At 41.9% G+C, this 18,208-nt stretch overlaps 1 protein-coding gene across 1 annotated transcript in view; it reads left to right on the top strand.

The window, feature by feature from the left end:
* The first annotated feature begins 3,790 nt into the window (after positions 1–3,790).
* The window catches only part of HGSNAT (heparan-alpha-glucosaminide N-acetyltransferase), a 53,797-nt gene continuing 39,379 nt past the window's right edge, over positions 3,791–18,208 (top strand). Inside the window, 3 exon segments of the mRNA XM_073218807.1 lie at positions 3,791–3,873; positions 3,875–3,984; positions 8,872–8,981. Coding sequence (XP_073074908.1) covers positions 3,791–3,873; positions 3,875–3,984; positions 8,872–8,981 — 303 coding nt within the window.

Below are 18,208 nucleotides of genomic sequence, written 5' to 3'. Positions count from 1 at the left end.
ACGTTCTTTTTTCTCCATATTGTTTTCATGAAACATCTTTTTCCATCACTTCACTTTTAGTCTGTGTATGTCTTTGGGTTTGAGGTGAGTCTCTTCTAAGCAGCATGTAGATGGGTCTTGCTTTTTTATTCATTCTCTTATTCTGTGTAGCTTAATTTTCACATTCAGTCCATTTCCATTTTTGGTGTTTACTGATAGATATGTACTTATTGCTATTGTAGTGTTTGGATTTTTGGTTACCAAAATTTCAAGGGTAGCTTCTTTACTATCTGTGTAACTTCACCCTCATTAACCTATTATAAACACGGTCTGATGATTCTTTATTTCTTTTCCTTCCTATTCTTCCTCCTCCATTCTTTATATGTTAGGTGTTTTATTCTGTAGTCTTTTGTGTTTCCTTTGACTGCTTTTGTGGATAGTTGATTTTATTTTTTGCCTTTTGTTAGTATTTGGTTGGTCTGCTTTCTTTGCTGTGATTTTATTTTCTCTGGTGACATCTATTTAGCCTTAGAAGTGCTTCCATCTAGAGCAGTCCTTTTAAAATATCCTGTAGAGGTGATTTGTGGGAGGCAAATTCGCTGAACTTTTGCTTGTCTGAAAATTGTTTAATCCCTCCTTCAAATTTGAATGATAATCGTGCTGGATACAGTACTCTTGGTTCAAGGCCCTTTTGTTTCATTGCAGTAAGTATATCATGTCATTCTCTTCTGGCCTGTAAAGTTTCTGTTGAGAAGTCTGATGATAGCCTGATGGGTTTTCCTTCATAGGTGATCTTTTTTCTCACTCTGTCTGCTTTTAATACTCTGTCCTTGTCTTTGATCTTTGCCATTTTAATTATTATATGTCTTGGTGTTGTCCTCCTTTGGCCCCTTGTGTTGGCAGATCTGTGGGCTTCCATGGTCTGAAGACTGTTTCCATGAGGTACCTGGCGGAAGGGTGTTCCCGGTAGACAGCCATGCATGGCCTAAGACAGTCACTCTGGTTCTGTGGGGACCCAAGCTACTGTGTGACAGTAGACAACTCATTGGCAGTTAGCTTACCCGACTGTATAGACACGTGTCCCTTGACTCTCAGATTTTTATGAGTGGGGCAGTTCAGAGAGGGGAGCAGAAGTAACAGAACTTCTTCCTGACCTCTGGCATGTAGGCTTGTTTTCTTGGAGAAAAATCATGTGACTGGCCCTTGCGAGATAGTTCATGACCATTACTTTCCTGAAAGCTATTCTCCACCTGCAAAGTCACTGACACCTTGCTACTGTACTTAGAAGGAAGCCTACAACCAACCCTGTTGCCTAGCTCACCTCCTGTCACGTTCCTCCCTTCACAGAATTCTGCTTGTCACACTGAACCCTGCTTTCTCTGAGCCTTTGCAAAGCCTGTTCCTTCTGTTAGGAACACTCTTCCTCCCTTCTCCCTGCTATGATCCCTCCAACTCAGTTTAAATGTCAGTCCTCCTGGGAATCTTCCCAGACTAGCCAAGGCACTTCTGCAGATGCTATCTTGGCATACTGTTCTTCTAGGAACATAGCACTCATCACACTGTATTGTAGCTTTAAAAGACTATCAATTAATTCATACAGTGAAGTATAAAAAATAATATACAGGTATCCATATACCTATCACCTTGTGAAGCAATAGAACATTGCCATCTGAAGCAAAACAGCTCTCTTAACATTGTTTCTGCTCTACTCCCGACTGTTACTTGAACTGAATGTTTATCCTTCTGTGTCTTTATACTCTTATTATATATGCATATATCCCTAAACAACATAAAGTATTGTTTTTCTTGACTTTACACTTAGTATCTAAGTCATTGCTAAGGTATTTTTACAACTTGTCTTTACCTCTCAGCCTTATTTTTGAGATTCATCCATGCCAACAGATGCAACTCTAGATCATTTCTAGTGCTGCATGTATTACACCACAATTTACCCATTTTCTCTACTGATAGATATGTGAACTGTTTGCAGGTTTTTGCAATTTCAAACCACTCCACTACAAACATTCTTTTATATATATATGTATAGGTAGCCTATTTTTTTAAAATGAAAGTGTCCTTGATATACCATCTTGGTTTCAATATATATACAACTATATATTGGTTTCAACATACAACACAGTGGTTCAACAGTTACTGATGTTATAAAATCCTCACCTCTCCCTAGTGCGGTTAACTAGCTATTAACACAGGAAGATGTTACAGAATGTTCTCCATGTGGACTGCCATTCCCGTGACCAGCTTACACTATTACACTAAGAGAATTTTTGTGCCCCTTTATCCCCCTCAACTTCCTCCCATGTGCTAGGAGCATTATTAAAAAATTTTTTTTTACTAAGGTATCATTGATATACACTCGTATGAAGGTTTCACATGAAAAACAATGTGGTTACTGAAAGGAAAGGAGCGACACATAGCAGCAATTCACCGGAGAGTTCTGCTTTATTAGGGAAAGGTGCTGGGTTATATAGGAAGGGGCATGAATTGATTGAGGTGTCACTTCTGCGGGGCTGGTGGCTGTTAGCTAGGTGCTGGGATTGGGAGGGGGGCGAGAGGTGATTGGGCTTCAGGTGGCGCCGGCGGGAACTGAGGACCCCAAAGAGAAGCCGGAAGTTTGCCATCTTACTGGTGGGGACCCTTCAGTTACTACATTCACCCATGTTATCAAGTCTCCACCACACCCCATTGCAGTCACTGCTCTTCAGTGTAGTAAGATGCCAGAGTCACTACTTGCAGGAGCATTTTTATACTGGTCCCATGAGAACGGTGAGAGCTTCCCAGGCTGGAGCTAGGAGTGTCGCTGCGCATCATCCTTCTCAGAGCCTGGTATCTGAGCGTTATCAGCGTTGCCTGAGAGGTGGCACTGAGGTGGGGCAGAGACGGGGGACAAGCCTCATCAACTTTTCCTGCCGATGATGAAAAATGCTGAGATACAAACAGTATAGTAAGAACAGGAGGGACTCCATCTCAAGGCTAAAGTTCCATTTAAAAAAAAGCAGACAGTTGAGAAGTAAGATTCCTAACATATTCTCTGGTAATCAGACAACAATCCAACAGCCTATCTTAAGGCAGGGCAGGCAGTCTTAACTGATATGTCCCCACTGCTTGAGTAACCACTATCTTGGTGAAGAACAGGATAGGTAAATTCCTTGTGTTGAGTTTATTCCGCAGAATTAGTTGGAAGACTAGTAATAGGAGAGGAGACATGGTGTCTCACCACACATAAGCATTCTGGGACCACTTAAAAAGTCTGCACCCCTAACCCTTTATCACATTCCTAAAAATCCTAAACCGCCTATAAATCCGCTAGAGAACGCACCCCGGGTTCTCTTGTCCCCTCCCAGAGTGAGCCAGGGACTCTGTCCTCTCACTTTATCTCTGAATAAAAGCCCCTCCCTTGCTTTCCTACCTTGAGTGTTTGCCAAGTTCATTTGACTCTGCAAACAAGAGCTCCCATGTCAGCGCGTGGCGGCCTTTAGGTCGCACCTCTCCTCCGGATAGTAACGCCTTTGGGCCGGGACTCTGCGTGTCTTGCTCACCAGCGCACCTCCGGAATGTGCGCGGAGGACGAGGATACCCGTGTGTGCGGTGCCCGGCCTGACGCCGGAGCCCAGCGGAGCGCTGCTCAGGGAGCCGGCAGAACCCGGCGGGCGCGTCTCCCAGGCGTCTGTCCCCAGGGCAGAAGGCGCTGCGCACCCGGATCCTGGCCGCGCGCCCGACGAGATCCGCGGGAGCGCGCGGCCCTTTCCCCGCCCCGCGCCGCCCGGGCGGTGACGGCAGCCCGCGGGGGGTGATGACGGGAGCGCGGCCTGGCGCCGCCACGAAGCGCAGGGCCCGGGAGCGCGGCGGCGGCGGGCGGCATGAGCGGGCCGCGGGTTGCGGGCCGGGCGCTGGGCGCGCTGCTGCTGGTGGCGTCGGTGCTGAGCGCCGCGCTGCTGGCCCCCGGAGGCTCCCCGGAGCGCGACGCTAGGGCCGCCCCGCCCCGAGGTGGGTCTTGCGCCGCCGCCGCCCGGAGGCTCGCCGGGTCCGGGCGCGCGCTCGCGGACAATCCGGAGCGGGCGCCGTGGGCATCCGGCGTCCCCTGGCCGATCGGACCCCCGCGAGAGGCCGCCGGCTCCCGGGAAGCACGCGGGGCTGCCCCGGCCGTGAGCGCCGAGTCTGCGGGCGACTTCCGGCCGGACGGTCCCGGCCGGGGACCCGCGCCTCCCCACGGGCCGGGCTCAGGGAGGGACGGACAGGCCTCGGGAGGGCGTGCTGGACGCCCGGCCGCGCCTGGAGGGCGGCGACAGGGTCCTTTGCACGGTGCAACCCGCGCCTGAGGGGGACCGAGCCTTGGTGGGCCCGGCGGGGCGGGAAGGCCGGGGAAGCACCCGCGGGCGGGCCCGGAGCTCTGCCGCGCGGGCAGCCCGCTTCCCGGGAACGGCCCACGGAGGGAGGGCTCCGCTGGCGGCGGCGCCGGTGGTCGGACCCTCTCCCAGCCGCCCGCCCGCCCGCCCGCGGGCCGGGCTCGCGCCAAGGGGCCGGGAGGGGTCGCCCCCGCGGGCTCGCGACCGGGCGGGGTCCCGCTGCCGGCGAATCCACTGTGCGGCCCGCGAGGACAGGCACGCGGCTTCCCGAGTGTGTCCCGAACTTGGCTGGTCTCCGAACTCACCAGAGAAGCTGGGGAGAAATGTAAATACCCGGGCCTCTCTTGGACCCCAGGACGCGCCTCCCAGGCCCCGAGATCCTCCCCGGGGATGGTCTGGTCGGGGACCGTGGGGTCAGTCACGCGGCAGAGCCTGGCCGGTCAGCGTATGGCGAAGGTCTGTCGCCGGAGCTGATAGTCACCTTCTTCTCTCCCCCCTTCTCGCTTCCGTTTTCCTGTATCCATTACGGGCATTTGGGTGCAGGAGTGTGTAGTACAAACGGCCGCCCCTCCCCAATCGGAATCTTGTAGGGCAAAGGCGAAGTGCATTTGGAAAAAGTATCCTAGCTGCTCGGTTGGTGTGCCTTTCCCACCCCCACCAAAACTCCCGCCACTCCCTCCTTTTATTATAATGGAGGCAACAGACCCCAAGAGGTTACATAACCTGCCCGCTCACAATTGGCCAGGGATCCATCCCGTACAGCGCTTTGTCTTTGCACGTCAGCCCCAATTAATCACGATTATCATTTTAGGAAAAAGGTGGTTTGTAATAGTACTTTTGTGCAGTGAGGGAGAACATACTGGTGTACTTAAGCGACGCACCCCAGAACCTTCACGAAGCTGGGCTGAGAGGGCAGCCAGGCTTTATTTCAGTGCCACCCGGATCCCAGCTTTTCCCCGACAGCCTCCTACGAAAAACTTCATCTTCCTATGATTTGAGGACCCAAGTTTACCGAAAAAGAAAAAAAACCGCATGGAATATGTCTTTTAAAATATTCCCAGCAAATATATTCATGCGCAGAAAGCTAGAACCAGAAATTAAATATTTGGAAATGAAATAAAAGTCTAATATACAAACAGCACGGTCAACTAACTCAGCCACTATTGAAAGGTGACTTCGGTTGTTTTCCTCCTCAAGGATTGCAGACAGGAAGCGGAGGAAGGAATTGCCGGTTCTTATGTAACGCCCCTTGATGTTGCCCTGCTCCTTCTAAGGTCAGCTGTATTGGAAGCTGGCAACTTTTTCTTGAAACTGAGCTTCGATTCATTTTAGATGTCATATTGGATGGTTTCGGAATTTCGTCCTTCCTAAATGGGTGTGTGATACCGACTCAGTGTTTCTTTGAACGTCCAAATAATGCAAAACAGTGCAATGGTGTCAAAATCTCCTGTTCCTTACAGTTTCTTCAAGGGTGGCTGCACATTGAAATCACTTGGGGAGGTTTTTGTATTGTTTTGAGAGGAAATCTTAAAAATGAAACTGGGTGGGCAGAGTCCTGATTTAATTGGTCTGGGGTGGAGCCAGGGCATTGGTGGTTTTTGCTTTTGCTTTTGCTTTTTTAGCTTCCAGGCGATTCTAATTTAGCTAGGACTGAGCCCTTCACACTCCCCCATATAAAAGAATTAGTATTGATGAATATTAAGAGCTTTTAAAGTCTGAAATTCACATAGAAAAATGTAAGCATACATTTTTAACTTACTCCACCCACCACTTTAGTTCTTCTGTAAAAGGAGCAGAAAGTGGATAAGCCTGTGTTCAGTGATTAGTGTTTGGGTGCATTATCTTATTTGGAAATGATCTGAATACTCAATACATTTAACTTAACTCATCACTTAGCTTCTTAGCCAAACTTTACGGTTTTTAGGTTTCCAAAGAGAATTGGGGGAAAATATTTTTAAAGTTCACCTAAAAACTTGTTATCCTATGTACATTGATTCAGTACACTCATTCTTATCAATTATGGTTAGATTATCCACAAAAAAAGTCATGAGACATTAGACAAAGCCAGCTGTTGTTCCAAACTATTTTCTGTTGGGAAGGCAATATGTATCAAAAGCGATTTAAAAAGCTGTAAAATTTTTCATTCAGCTGTGGAGTATAAGAACAAAGAAAAACTGAAGGAGCAAAACAGCAGAAGACTCACAGAACCCAAGAATGGACTAACAGTTACCAGAGGGAAAGGGACTGGGGAGGAGGGGTCGGAAGTGAGGGATAAGAGGGGGTGGGAAGAAAGAGGGCATTACGATTAGCATTTATAATGTGGGGGGGGCACAGGGAGGGCTGTACAACACAGAAGACAAGTAGTGATTCTACAACATCTTACTACGCTGATGGACAGTGACTGTAATGGTCTTTGTGGGGGCAACTTGGTGATGGGGGGAGTCTAGTAAGCATAATGTTCCTCATGTAATTGTAGATTAATGATACCAATAAAAAGCCACTAAAAAACAAAGTTGTAAAATTTTACTCCTACAAGTTCATTCTTAAGAAACCAGTCACAAGAAAAACGTGAATTTTCAGATGTTTATAGCATCATTTCTTAAAATAGGAGGAAATAGGTAATGAGAAGAAATTGAAAATAAATCTAATGAATTATATAAATTTGAATAACTGAATAAACATTGATTCATATTTAAGTAGTATTCAATACATTGAATAAATTTGTGTAAGTATTACAAATGAATTAATTTAATGCAAAAGAAGAAAGCATTTATAAACATTTAGCCGTATTTTCCTAACCCTAAAGGAACTGTGCTGGTTGGCTGTTGCCTGGCCGTTTCATCATGTGTCGAACACTTGCTTTGCTTTAGGTTCTGTGCCAAGCACTTTACATATTTTATCGTTTATAGCCTTCCCCGCTATCCTATGAAGAATAATCTGTTACGGCTTCTGATATTGTGATTTATATGAAGAGATTTGGTCTTCATATAAGATCAGGGCTGGTTGCCTGGAGAAGCAGCCATGTGACCATAGTCTTGGGGGATAGCCCCTACGCTGTCTGCTCCCTCTCAGGGTAGATAGATCATGTCAGAGTTGAGTTGGATTGTAGGACTCCCAGCCTGTGTTGGAGAATTGCTTGGAGGTGTGGGACTCTACCTCATGTTGGAAATTGGGTGCAGAACCTTAAGCCTCCCAATTTATTGATGAGGAAACTGAGGCAGCGTAGGATTCAAGTTCAAATCGGTCTAACTTTGAGTTCTCACACTTAGGCCACCATGTTATACCCCTGGCCCCAAACACTGCTTCTGCTAGGAGCTTTCTTTCCAGAAGGACACCAAAGAAAAGCAAAAGAGATTGGTAAAGCTTTATTTAGGCCAAGAAAAAAAGCTTCAGTGGATTATTAAGGGTTATGTGCTGTGTATTTTGTCTTCACTGAGAGCTAAATAAGGGTAAATTAAGGTAAATATAAACATGAGAGATTTAGGCTGGCTACAGTGAGGAATTTCCTGAATTAACTAACCATCCAGATGAGTTGAGGGAGCCCTGAAGGAAGCTTCCATATTACACAATAAAGAGGCTAGATTACCCCTTCTTGTTGTGATATTAAATGGTTTTCCCTCTTTGTTTTCCCTAGAAGCTAGAGGGCAAATTAATTTTTCTTTCTTATAATATAATATGAAACATTTTGCCTCAAGTTAGCTAGCAATAGTTCACTTTGTTTTCCTACCAAATTGGCAGATTTCAATGCGCATCGTTTTGATGTCCAAGAGCCTCTAGTAAAGTGGTGAGCTCTAAGCCGTGGGAACCCAAAGCAGTGGGCCTTTGTGCCCTTCAGACTGAGGCTTATTCTCTCCTTACGTGCCTCACATCCACAGTGGAAAGCAGGAGGAGATTCAGAACCCCATGCTCAAGTGCTATGCAGCAGAGCTTCTCTGGCTCACAGGGTGTGCAAATCCCCCAGGCCCTGCTGGCCCGCTTCCCGACATCTAGGCTTCTGCAGGCCTCGGGGCTGCCCCGGCTGCCCTCGGAGCCAAGCAACGTGGTTAAGGAAAGCTTGGGTTTTGAAAACAAGTTGGGTTCAGATCAGTGATGTTAGAGAGAGTCCTTGTGGACACGGGCAATCATTAAGTCATTGTGAGCCTTAATTTCTTCATCTGTAAAATGGAGAGAATACCTAGGTTGCGAGGTTGAGATATTATGAAATAGACGGTGTGTGGAAACTCCTAGACTGGTTTCCTGTCCCTCCGAAACACTTGATGTATATAAGGTCCTTACGTGGTCTGATAACACACTGGATGTGATGGTGTTGGCTGAATCGTTTGTAATAGAGGCACCTATGCAAAAGGGGACCAGTGTGTGCATGAGCATGTACGTGCCCATCTGTGTGTACACAAAGTAAGGGACGAGAGGCCCCAGTGACCCTGGAGTGCAGGCATTTGTTCACACACTTTGTCTCTAACATAACTGTCAGGTGCCCTGTTTTTCTGTTTTTTTTCCAACGTTTTTTTCTAATTGTCATCATACTTAGACAAAACAAGGCATGTAGAGCTGAAGATGGACCAGGCTTTACTGCTAATCCATAATGAACTGGCCGGGACAAACTTGACTGTCTACTGGAATTCCGAGCGCTGTTACCATGTAAGTATTGTGTTCTTGCTCACAATTGTGTTTGCTTTGGGGCCAGTTTGATAGGATCTTTAATTTTGTACCTGAAGCCTTTCATGTGTTAACTTCAGTTTTATAGCTAAGGAATACAACAGGCTGTACAAAGAATCAGAGGAAATAAAATCAGGGGAATGCTTAGCAGTGAGCAACATTAGCTTTTTTTCTTCCTCCTTATCTTTATTTTACTTTATTTATTTTTTATTTTTTTATTGAAGTATCATTGATATACAATCTTTTTTTTTGGTATCATTAATCTACAATTACATGAGGAACATTATGTTTACTAGGCTCCACCCTTCACCAAATTTCCCCCACAAATGCCATTTCAATCACTGTCCATCAGTGTAGTAAGATGCTATAGAATCACTACTTGTCTTCTCTGTGTTGTACAGCTTTTCTTGTGCCCCCTCACCCCCCACATTACACGTGCTAATCGTAATGCCCCCTTTCTTTTTCCCCCACCTTATCCCTCCCTTCCCACCCATTCTCCCCAGTCCCTTTCCCTTTGGTAACTGTTAGTCCATTCTTGGGTTCTGTGATTCTGCTGCTGTTTTGTTCCTTCAGTTTTTTTTCTTTGTTCTTATACTCCACATATGAGTGAAATCATTTGTCACTTGTCTTTCTCCACCTGGCTTATGTCACTGAGCATAATACCCTCTAGCTCCATCCATGTTGTTGCAAATGGTAGGATTTGTTTTCTTTTTATGGCTGAATAATATTCCATTGTGTGTATCTACCACATCTTCTTTATCCATTCATCTACTGATGGACACTTAGGTTGCTTCCATTTCTTGGCTATTGTAAACAGTGCTGTGATAAACATAGGGATGCATCTGTCTTTTTCAAACTGGGCTATTGTATTCTTATGGTAAATTCCTAGAAATGAAATTCCTGGGTCAAATGGTATTTCTGTTTTGAGTTTTTTGAGGAACCTCCATATTGCTTTCCACAATGGTTGAACTAATTTACATTCCCACCAGCAGTATAGGAGGGTTCCCCTTTCTCCACAACCTTGCCAACATTTGTTGTTGTTTGTCTTTTGGATGGTGGCGATCCTTACGGGTGTGAGGTGATAACTCACTGTGGTTTTGATTTGCATTTCTCTGATGACTAGCGATGTGGAGCATCTTTTCATGTGTCTGTTGGCCATCTGAATTTCTTTGGAGAAGTGTCTGTTCAGCTCGTCTGCCCATTTTTTAATTGGATTGTTTTCTTTTTGTTTGTTGAGGTGCATGAGCTCTTTATATATTTTGGATGTCAAGCCTTTATCGGATCTGTCATTTATGTATCTATTCTCCCATACTGTAGGATGCCTTTTTGTTCTTCTGATGGTGTTGTTTGCTGTACAGAGCTTTTCAGCTGATATAGTCTCACTTGTTCATTTTTACTTTTGTTTCCCTTGCCTGGGAAGATACGTTCATGAAGAAGTTGCTCATGTTTATGTCCAAGAGATTTTTGCCTGTATTTTTTTCTAAGAATTTTATGGTTTCATGACTTACATTCAGGTCTGATCCATTTCGAATTTACTTTTGTTTGTGGGGTTAGACAGTGATCCAGTTTCATTCACTTACATGTAGCTGTCCAGTTTTGCCAACACCAACTGTTGAAGAGGCTGTCATTTCCCCATTGTATGTCCATGGCTCCTTTATTGTGATATACAATCTTATATTAGTTTTAAGTATACAACACAGTGGTTCAACAGTTACCCACATTATTAAATCCTCACCCCCACTAGTGCAGTTACTATCTGTCAACATGGGAAGATGTTACAGAATCATTGGCTATATTCTTCATGTTGTACTACCATCCCCATGAGCAGCTTATATTATGATAGAGAATTTTCGTGCCTGTTCATTCTGCTCACCCCTCCCCACTCACCCCAACCCCTCCCCCATGGTAACCACCAGTCACTCTCAGTGTTTGGGCCTACCTGTCTTTTTAAAACCCAGTTCTTGGTGGTGAGCAAAATTGACATACAAGTCTATCATTTGACTCCACTACCTGGTGCGTAACCCTCTCCTGGAGCAGAGAGGGAAGGAGTGAGACACGGGGTAAGGGCAGCAAGGATAGTGGGGAGGCTCAAGTTGAGATGTGGCTTTTGTTCCAGGGATCTGCCCTTCAATGATAAAGAATGTATTTTGGCTGAAGGTGTTAGTCCTGTTTGCTCGTCACTCCTTCCTTGTTGCTTTTTAAGGACAAGGCTGTTACTCTTCCATGTAAAATAAAATATTCTGATTTTCCAAATTGAAGTTTCCATGTACTATCTTCAGAGGAGGAATTTTAATGTATAAATCTTCCTCAAGTTACTGATTACGTCCTGATAAACCCATTGTAAATTGAAAATATTGTTTAAGTTGAAAATGCCTTTACTACACCTGACCTCCTGAACATCATATCTCAGCTCAGCCGACCTTAAATGTGCTCAGAACACTTGCGTAGCTCGCAGTTGGAAAAATCTCCTAATAGAAAGCCTACTGATAATAAAGTGCTGACTGTCTCATGTAATGGACTGAATACTGTACTGAAAGTGAAAAACGGAACGGCAGTGTTGGGGACAGGATGGCTGTCAGCCTACAGGGTGTTTACCCTTGTCACGTGGCCAGCTGGGCACTACACTCGGTGCCCTGCTGGCATCATGAGAGAGGATCTGACCCCACATCAGTAGCCCAGGAGAAGAGCCAAATTCAAAATTTCTATGTACAGTTTCTAGAATCCGTATTACTTTCATGTCACTGTAAAGTTGAAAAATCGTAAGTTGAACCATTGTTAAGTCAGGGACCATATGGATAGGGACTGTTTATTGTAAATAGCCTTAAAACACAAATAAGCAAAATCCTCAGTGTGGGTAAGAGCTGAAAAGCTGGTGGAGCAACGCATGATACTTCCTCTGTTGGATTTAACCCATGAAAGCTCTGTAAAGTGAGATGAAGGAAATCTATAATGTTAAAAAAAATGCAGCTCGTGACAAAGAAGAGATTTGTCAGCCCATAAGAAGGAGCTAAAAGAACCCTGAAAAAAATCAACAATAATTGAATTTAAAAGCCACAAGAATCATAAATAATTCAGAGCATGGGCAAAGTATTCTCTAGAGAGACTTACTGAAGGTTTAAAATCTGTGGAAAAAGAAATCGGGAAGGGGGTATGTTGGAGACTGTGTTGCCAGGGTGGTAGCTGTAGGCCAAGTAAGAGCATCTTTAGAATAGAAAGAAGTAGATGCATTGGTATAGGACAGAGCTGGGCTTAGAAAATCAGCAAACAGAAGCATTAGCTGCATGAATGCAGGTCAGGGAAAAAGTTGCTAACTTATTTAAAAGAGCATGGAGATAATTGTGCTTTAGGAAAATATGTAAAGGAATTGCACAGAGTTTGTACTTGAAACATAATTGTAGAAAATGTCCCGTAATTAGAAAGAAAATCTTAGCCTGGAAATTGGAAAGCTGTTTAAGATCCTTTAAGAGTTAAACAACTAGAGAATAATGCCTAGACATAACCTGTTTACATTTTGAACATTAGCAATAATTTTTAAATCTTCAGGCAAAAAATGTAAGGGGACAAGTATTCAAAAGAATGCAAATTATAATAACTTTGTATTAGTGACCCAGATAATCAAAACCCAGGAATGGTGCACTGAAAGGTGAAGGTGCCCTAGAGTTCAGTCATCCAGCTGAGAATCTCCTTCCTCTTGATCTCTTTCCTTGCAGTAGAGAGACTTAGAGACACACAAACATTGAAAAAATATGTAGACCAGATTTTATAGCTTCAAGATAGCTGAAGACAGTTTTGATGTGTTAGTTTCTTTGAAGAGACCAGGAATTGGAGAAAGTTTACTATTACAGTGTTAACTATGAGTGATTATTATAATGGACTACATGAAAGTAGAATGTAACTACCTGAAAGTAAAAAAGAAAAAGAAAATTGCTTTTTAGAATAGTAAACAATATTCTTTAGGGGATCTGGAGGTTGAGAGAAGAATGGAGAAGCAATAAGGGAGAGAGGAAGACAAATACTGTGCTTTTATTGCTTTGAAGGAATAAATAGTGATTACCTATTACTTTTGATTGTTTATTATTTTCAGACATAAGGGTAAATAATGATATTTAGGGTTTTTTTAATAGACATGTTCTTAATGTGATAAATATAATAGTTAATGTTATATCTTTAAATAGTCAAATATACAATATGGAAAGTACATGAATGAAAAAAGACAATAAAAATGGACGTAATTCAGGGTAAGTCAGTCTAGACTAATTATAATGATACAAATAGATTAACATATAAAAATAAGACCCTCAAATGGTAGTAAAAATATTGTGAATAACATCAAATTCTTTTGGAAAGAGGAAAGTTATACATACATACATTGGTAAAGAACATTAACAACTAAAATGTAGTAACATTGTACATAGAAATAATAAATTGAAAACAAAAAGACATTTTGCAGTTAAACTTTGGTGAGGTAGATGTTGGAATAAAAGGGACCAGTCAAGCTTTAGCATTTTCAAAAATGATAAAAGAAAGATTAATTCTAAAATATTAGCACATTAATAAAAAGGGTTCAAATTTATATGGGTCCCTACAACACAAAATAATGGTAGAAACTACAGATCAAAATTGTAGTAAGAAATTATATTCACTATTAGTAGTTTATGATTGGAAGCTGATTCAGGTTTAATTTTAAATCTAGTGCACTGAACCAAACCAGGAAGTGGGGAGTGAAGTGGTTAGGATTGTGCATTCTGCAGTCAGAGTACCTAGTTTGAATCCTGCCTCTGTCACTTCCTACCTTTGTGACTTTGGGTATGATACCTGCCTTCTGTGTGGCGTGGCTGCTTCACCTGTAGAGCTGGGAAAATAACGGAACCTACCTGGTAGGTCCTTGTGAGTGTTCAGTGGCTTAATATACACGAACAGAGTAAGACTTCTATGTGAGTGTCAGTATTATTGATAATAAACATAAATGATACTTAATGGCAGGAATTCAGTAGAAAAAAGGTAACTTCAAAAATACCTGTGTTTTACCAAACATTGATCATGTGTTAGGTCAAAAGAGGCTAAATGCAAAAAGCAGAGTATACATTCTATAATCTCATAATTCTGAACAACACACACTGATATACTAGGAGAAATAATACAAACATAAATATCTCCTAAGAAACTCTTTGATTTGGCCAGTTTTTTTGAGAAGTTTTCCCTAGGTGTTTCTGACAGTAAAGATGATGGTAACAAGTTGCAGCTGCTCTTTACTAGGGTCTGCTCCTGTCTTCACTGGTTAGATCTTGGTTCATCCTGGAATGGTCCAGTAGGGAGGATACAGCCGGGTCCTGCCAGTGTGACACTGGATGGAAAGTGAAGTGACTTTTCCTGGGCTACTCCCCTGTTTTGTGGCAGCTGGGATTCACCGCCGTCGCTCCAGCTTCAGAGGCTCTCAGGGTCCTGCTTTACATTAATCCTAAAGAAAGTGGGGGATGCAAAGCTATTGAGTAGGGGGATCTTGAGGTTTGGGAAAGCAAACATGTCATTGTCCAAATGAAAAGAAAAAGGTAAGCAATACAAATAATAACTATATTAATTGGAAAATGAGAAAAAAATTTAAATAAGAATGAGTCCAGATAATTTAAAAAATATAAGTCATACAATTGATAAATTGTTGATAAATTTGAGAGAGCAATGAGATTTTTTAAATTAAGTGACTAATTAAAGTCATTATCCATTGGACAGTTGTAAGCTGATAAAATTGAAATTCAAAAATGGATTGATTTCCTTACAAAATATAGTATGAAGATTGATTTAAGAAAAGATTGGTTTAAGAAACTGACAACATAAATGTTTGTCAATTAAGAAACAACTGATTAAGATTTGGGAAGTTATAAGGAATTTCTCTACCTAAAAATAGGTAATTTTTCATAGATTTTCAAATAAAAATAATTCCCAATCTTTATAAACTGATTCTAAATATAACATACACATCCACCCCCCAAAAATGATGGCTTGATATTTGGTCTATTCTGCACTATAGATAGGGTGTTAATCTTAAAATCTGGTAAAGACATGAAATGCAGGTCAATCTTTCTAACTGATAATGGGTGCAAAAATCTTAAATAGAATTCTATCAAGTAGAGTAAGTTAGCATATTGAAAGATTTATTTATGACATATTTTTATCTGGGAGGAATCTAGAGAGTTGATATATAAAGACAATGATGAAATTTTAATGGGAAAAATATAGGTTAAATGTAGAGATAGCCAAGTAGTAGTCTGATAAGAAGACTTAACAGGAAAAATGGCAGTACTTCCCAAATGAATTCACAAATTTAATGCAGTTTCTGTTAATATATCAATGGCTACTTTATAGAATCTATGTAAATGATTCCAAAATTCATAATGAAAAAGTAAATGAACAAGAGAATCAACAGGTGGCCCAAAAGAATGGGCAGCGTGGAGACTTACAGCGTCAGGTAAGACCTCCTAGAAAGCCACCATCATTTGTGTAGCCGGAAAAGATAAATGAGGACAGAAGAACCAGAGTGGAGCAAGTAGAATCTAATTTACATACATAATTTGCAAGTATTCTTATTGTATATATATTGTATTAAAAATGTAAGTATATAAGAGTACTTGTATGTAAGTACATGAGTGTAATTATGTAAGTGTATGTATATAGGTACTCCAAGTGGATTTATGTTAAAAAAACCTCCACAAATTCAAAAAATACGAAAAAGAGCAGAATATATTTTTTTAATTGAAATATAGTTGATACATTAGTTTCTGGTATAAAATATAGTGATTCAACATTTATAACATTTATATGCATTATGAAATGCTTGTCACAATAAGTGGAATTACCACCTGTCATCATACCACATTGTCTGTGTTGTTGACTATATTCCCTTTGCTGTACATTTCATTCTCATGACTTATTTATTTTATAATTGGAAATTTGTACTTCTTTATCCCCTTCACTTATTTTGCCCATCCTCCATCCCCCTCCCATCACGCAGCCACCAGGCTGTTTTCTGTGTGAGTCTGTTTCTGGGTTTTTGTTTGTTCGTATGTTTTGTTTTTTAGATCTCACATGTGAGTGAGTGTCTTTGATACATTTCCTTTAGCATCCTGCCCTCCGGATTCAACCATGTTGTCAGGAATGGTAAGATTTCATTCTTTTATGGCAAACACTCCGTGTGTGTGTGTGTGTGTGTGTGTGTGTGTACACACAGAACATATATATAAAAAATATATTTTTCAACTGATGAAGCAATAGAAGAAATAAGGTAACAAGCCAGGGTAATATGACTATATAAAACTTTAAAAACTTGTAATTGAAAACAACAGAATATAACAAGATGCAAAGGAAAGCACTAAAATTGGAAACTTGAGATAGTTAAAAGTGTAATATTGCAGCCCGCGCCTGTTGCAAAGCCGCTCAGCTGGCCGGTTTGCCGCCCCCTCCCTGGCCCGGGGCCCCCGAGGTAAAGTCGGGGCGGGAGCGAGAGCCGCCGCTCGTCCTGCTGCCCACGCGGGCCTGGCCGCACCAGGCGATTCCCTGAGGATTACCCTGCCGAGAAGGAGGGCTTCCCGCCTGGGCAAGGAAACTGAGGCAGAGAGACATGCAGCTGACCCAGCTCAGAGGGCTGTAACTGGAGAACCTCTGTTTTCTGGGAGTGGATAACTGTAGAAGTCATGGGCCTGCCCCAAGTATTCTTTCATGCGGGAATTTTTTATATTCATCTACGTCGAAGAGGATGTCCAATTTGTTGGAGATACTAAGCAAATCTCTTCCTGACATACAATGGAAATGAGGATGCCTATTTACTTGAAACAAAGAAAATGAAGATGTCTGTCTCCCATTTTGGGCTGGGAATTCCTTGGGGGCAGAAAGTGTAACTTCTTCACTTGTATTTTCTTGGAGTCTAGCCTCTTCAAGAGTATTTGGTAGATAAATGAACAAGTCACATTTCTTTTTTTGTCCTGGCAAATAGGTTAATACTTTTGTTTCCTCTTCCTTTTTGGGGCACTGAATTTCTATTCAGGTTATTTCAACCCATTTGTTTTATTGAATGTGGTGGAAAGTGCACAGGCTCTGAAGCCACGTGGCTTGAGTTTAGATCCTGACTCCATTTGAGGCTACTCACTCAACATTATTATTGTTATGATCATTAATTTTTTATTAATATGCTATTTCTTAACATCCTGTTCCCAAAGTAGTCAAACTATTGTCCTCACTACCCCCAGGCAAGTCAAATTACTATCTTTTTAAAAATTACAAATCAAATTTTTCTGTTCTTTCATTTTGTTCCCATTTCCTGGAACGTCTTTTTCTTTCTCTTCTATTTGTCTGACTTGTATTTATAGTTCAAAGCCCTCTCGGGCCCCTCCCTTTCCGTGAACACTTCCCTGCCGCATCCAGACTTCCTCCAACCCACTGGCACTCATCACCGACTTTAATGCTAGCACTTACTCTGTAACTTCATTCCTGTGTCACATGTGTCACTCTTGCCTCCACAACCAGTCTGTAATTCCCAGTAGGGTAGAAATCATCTCCCTGCCTCTTCTGTGTAGCACTAAACAACCTAGTTCTCTATTGTGTTACTATACTTCATACTTTATTATTTTCCCATTCAACATTATATTGGTGATAACATATGCTACAAAACTTTCACACATATTAGTTACCCATCAACATCTAGAGTTACTTGCATAGAAATAATTCTTAATGTAAAATTATACTATAAGCAAAACTTTTTTTTTTGAGAGGGCATCTCTCATACTTATTGATCAAATGGTTGTTAACAACAATAAAATTCAGTATAGGGGGGTCAACGCTCAATGTACAATCATTAATCTATCTCAAGCCTAATTCTCGTCAGTCTCCAATCTTCTGAAGCATAACGAACAAGTTCTTAGATGGTGAACGAATTCTTACATAGTGAATAAATTCTTACATGGTGAACAGTACAAGGGCATTCATCACAGAAACTTTCGGTTTTGATCATGCAATATGACCTATAAACAATCAGGTCAAATATGAATATTCGTTCGATTTTTGTACTTGATTTATATGTTGATCCCACATTTCTCCTATTATTATTATTATTTTTATTTTTAATAAAATGCTGAAGTGGTAGGTAGATGCAAGATAAAGGTAGAAAACATAGTTTAGTGTTCTAAGAGAGCAAATGTAGATGATCAGGTGAGTGCCTATGG

The sequence above is a fragment of the Manis javanica genome, chromosome 12, assembly GCF_040802235.1.
Source record: "Manis javanica isolate MJ-LG chromosome 12, MJ_LKY, whole genome shotgun sequence".
Lineage (NCBI taxonomy): Eukaryota > Metazoa > Chordata > Mammalia > Pholidota > Manidae > Manis > Manis javanica.
The sequence above is the reverse complement of the archived record's forward strand: the minus strand, read 5'-3'. Positions and strand labels throughout refer to the sequence as shown.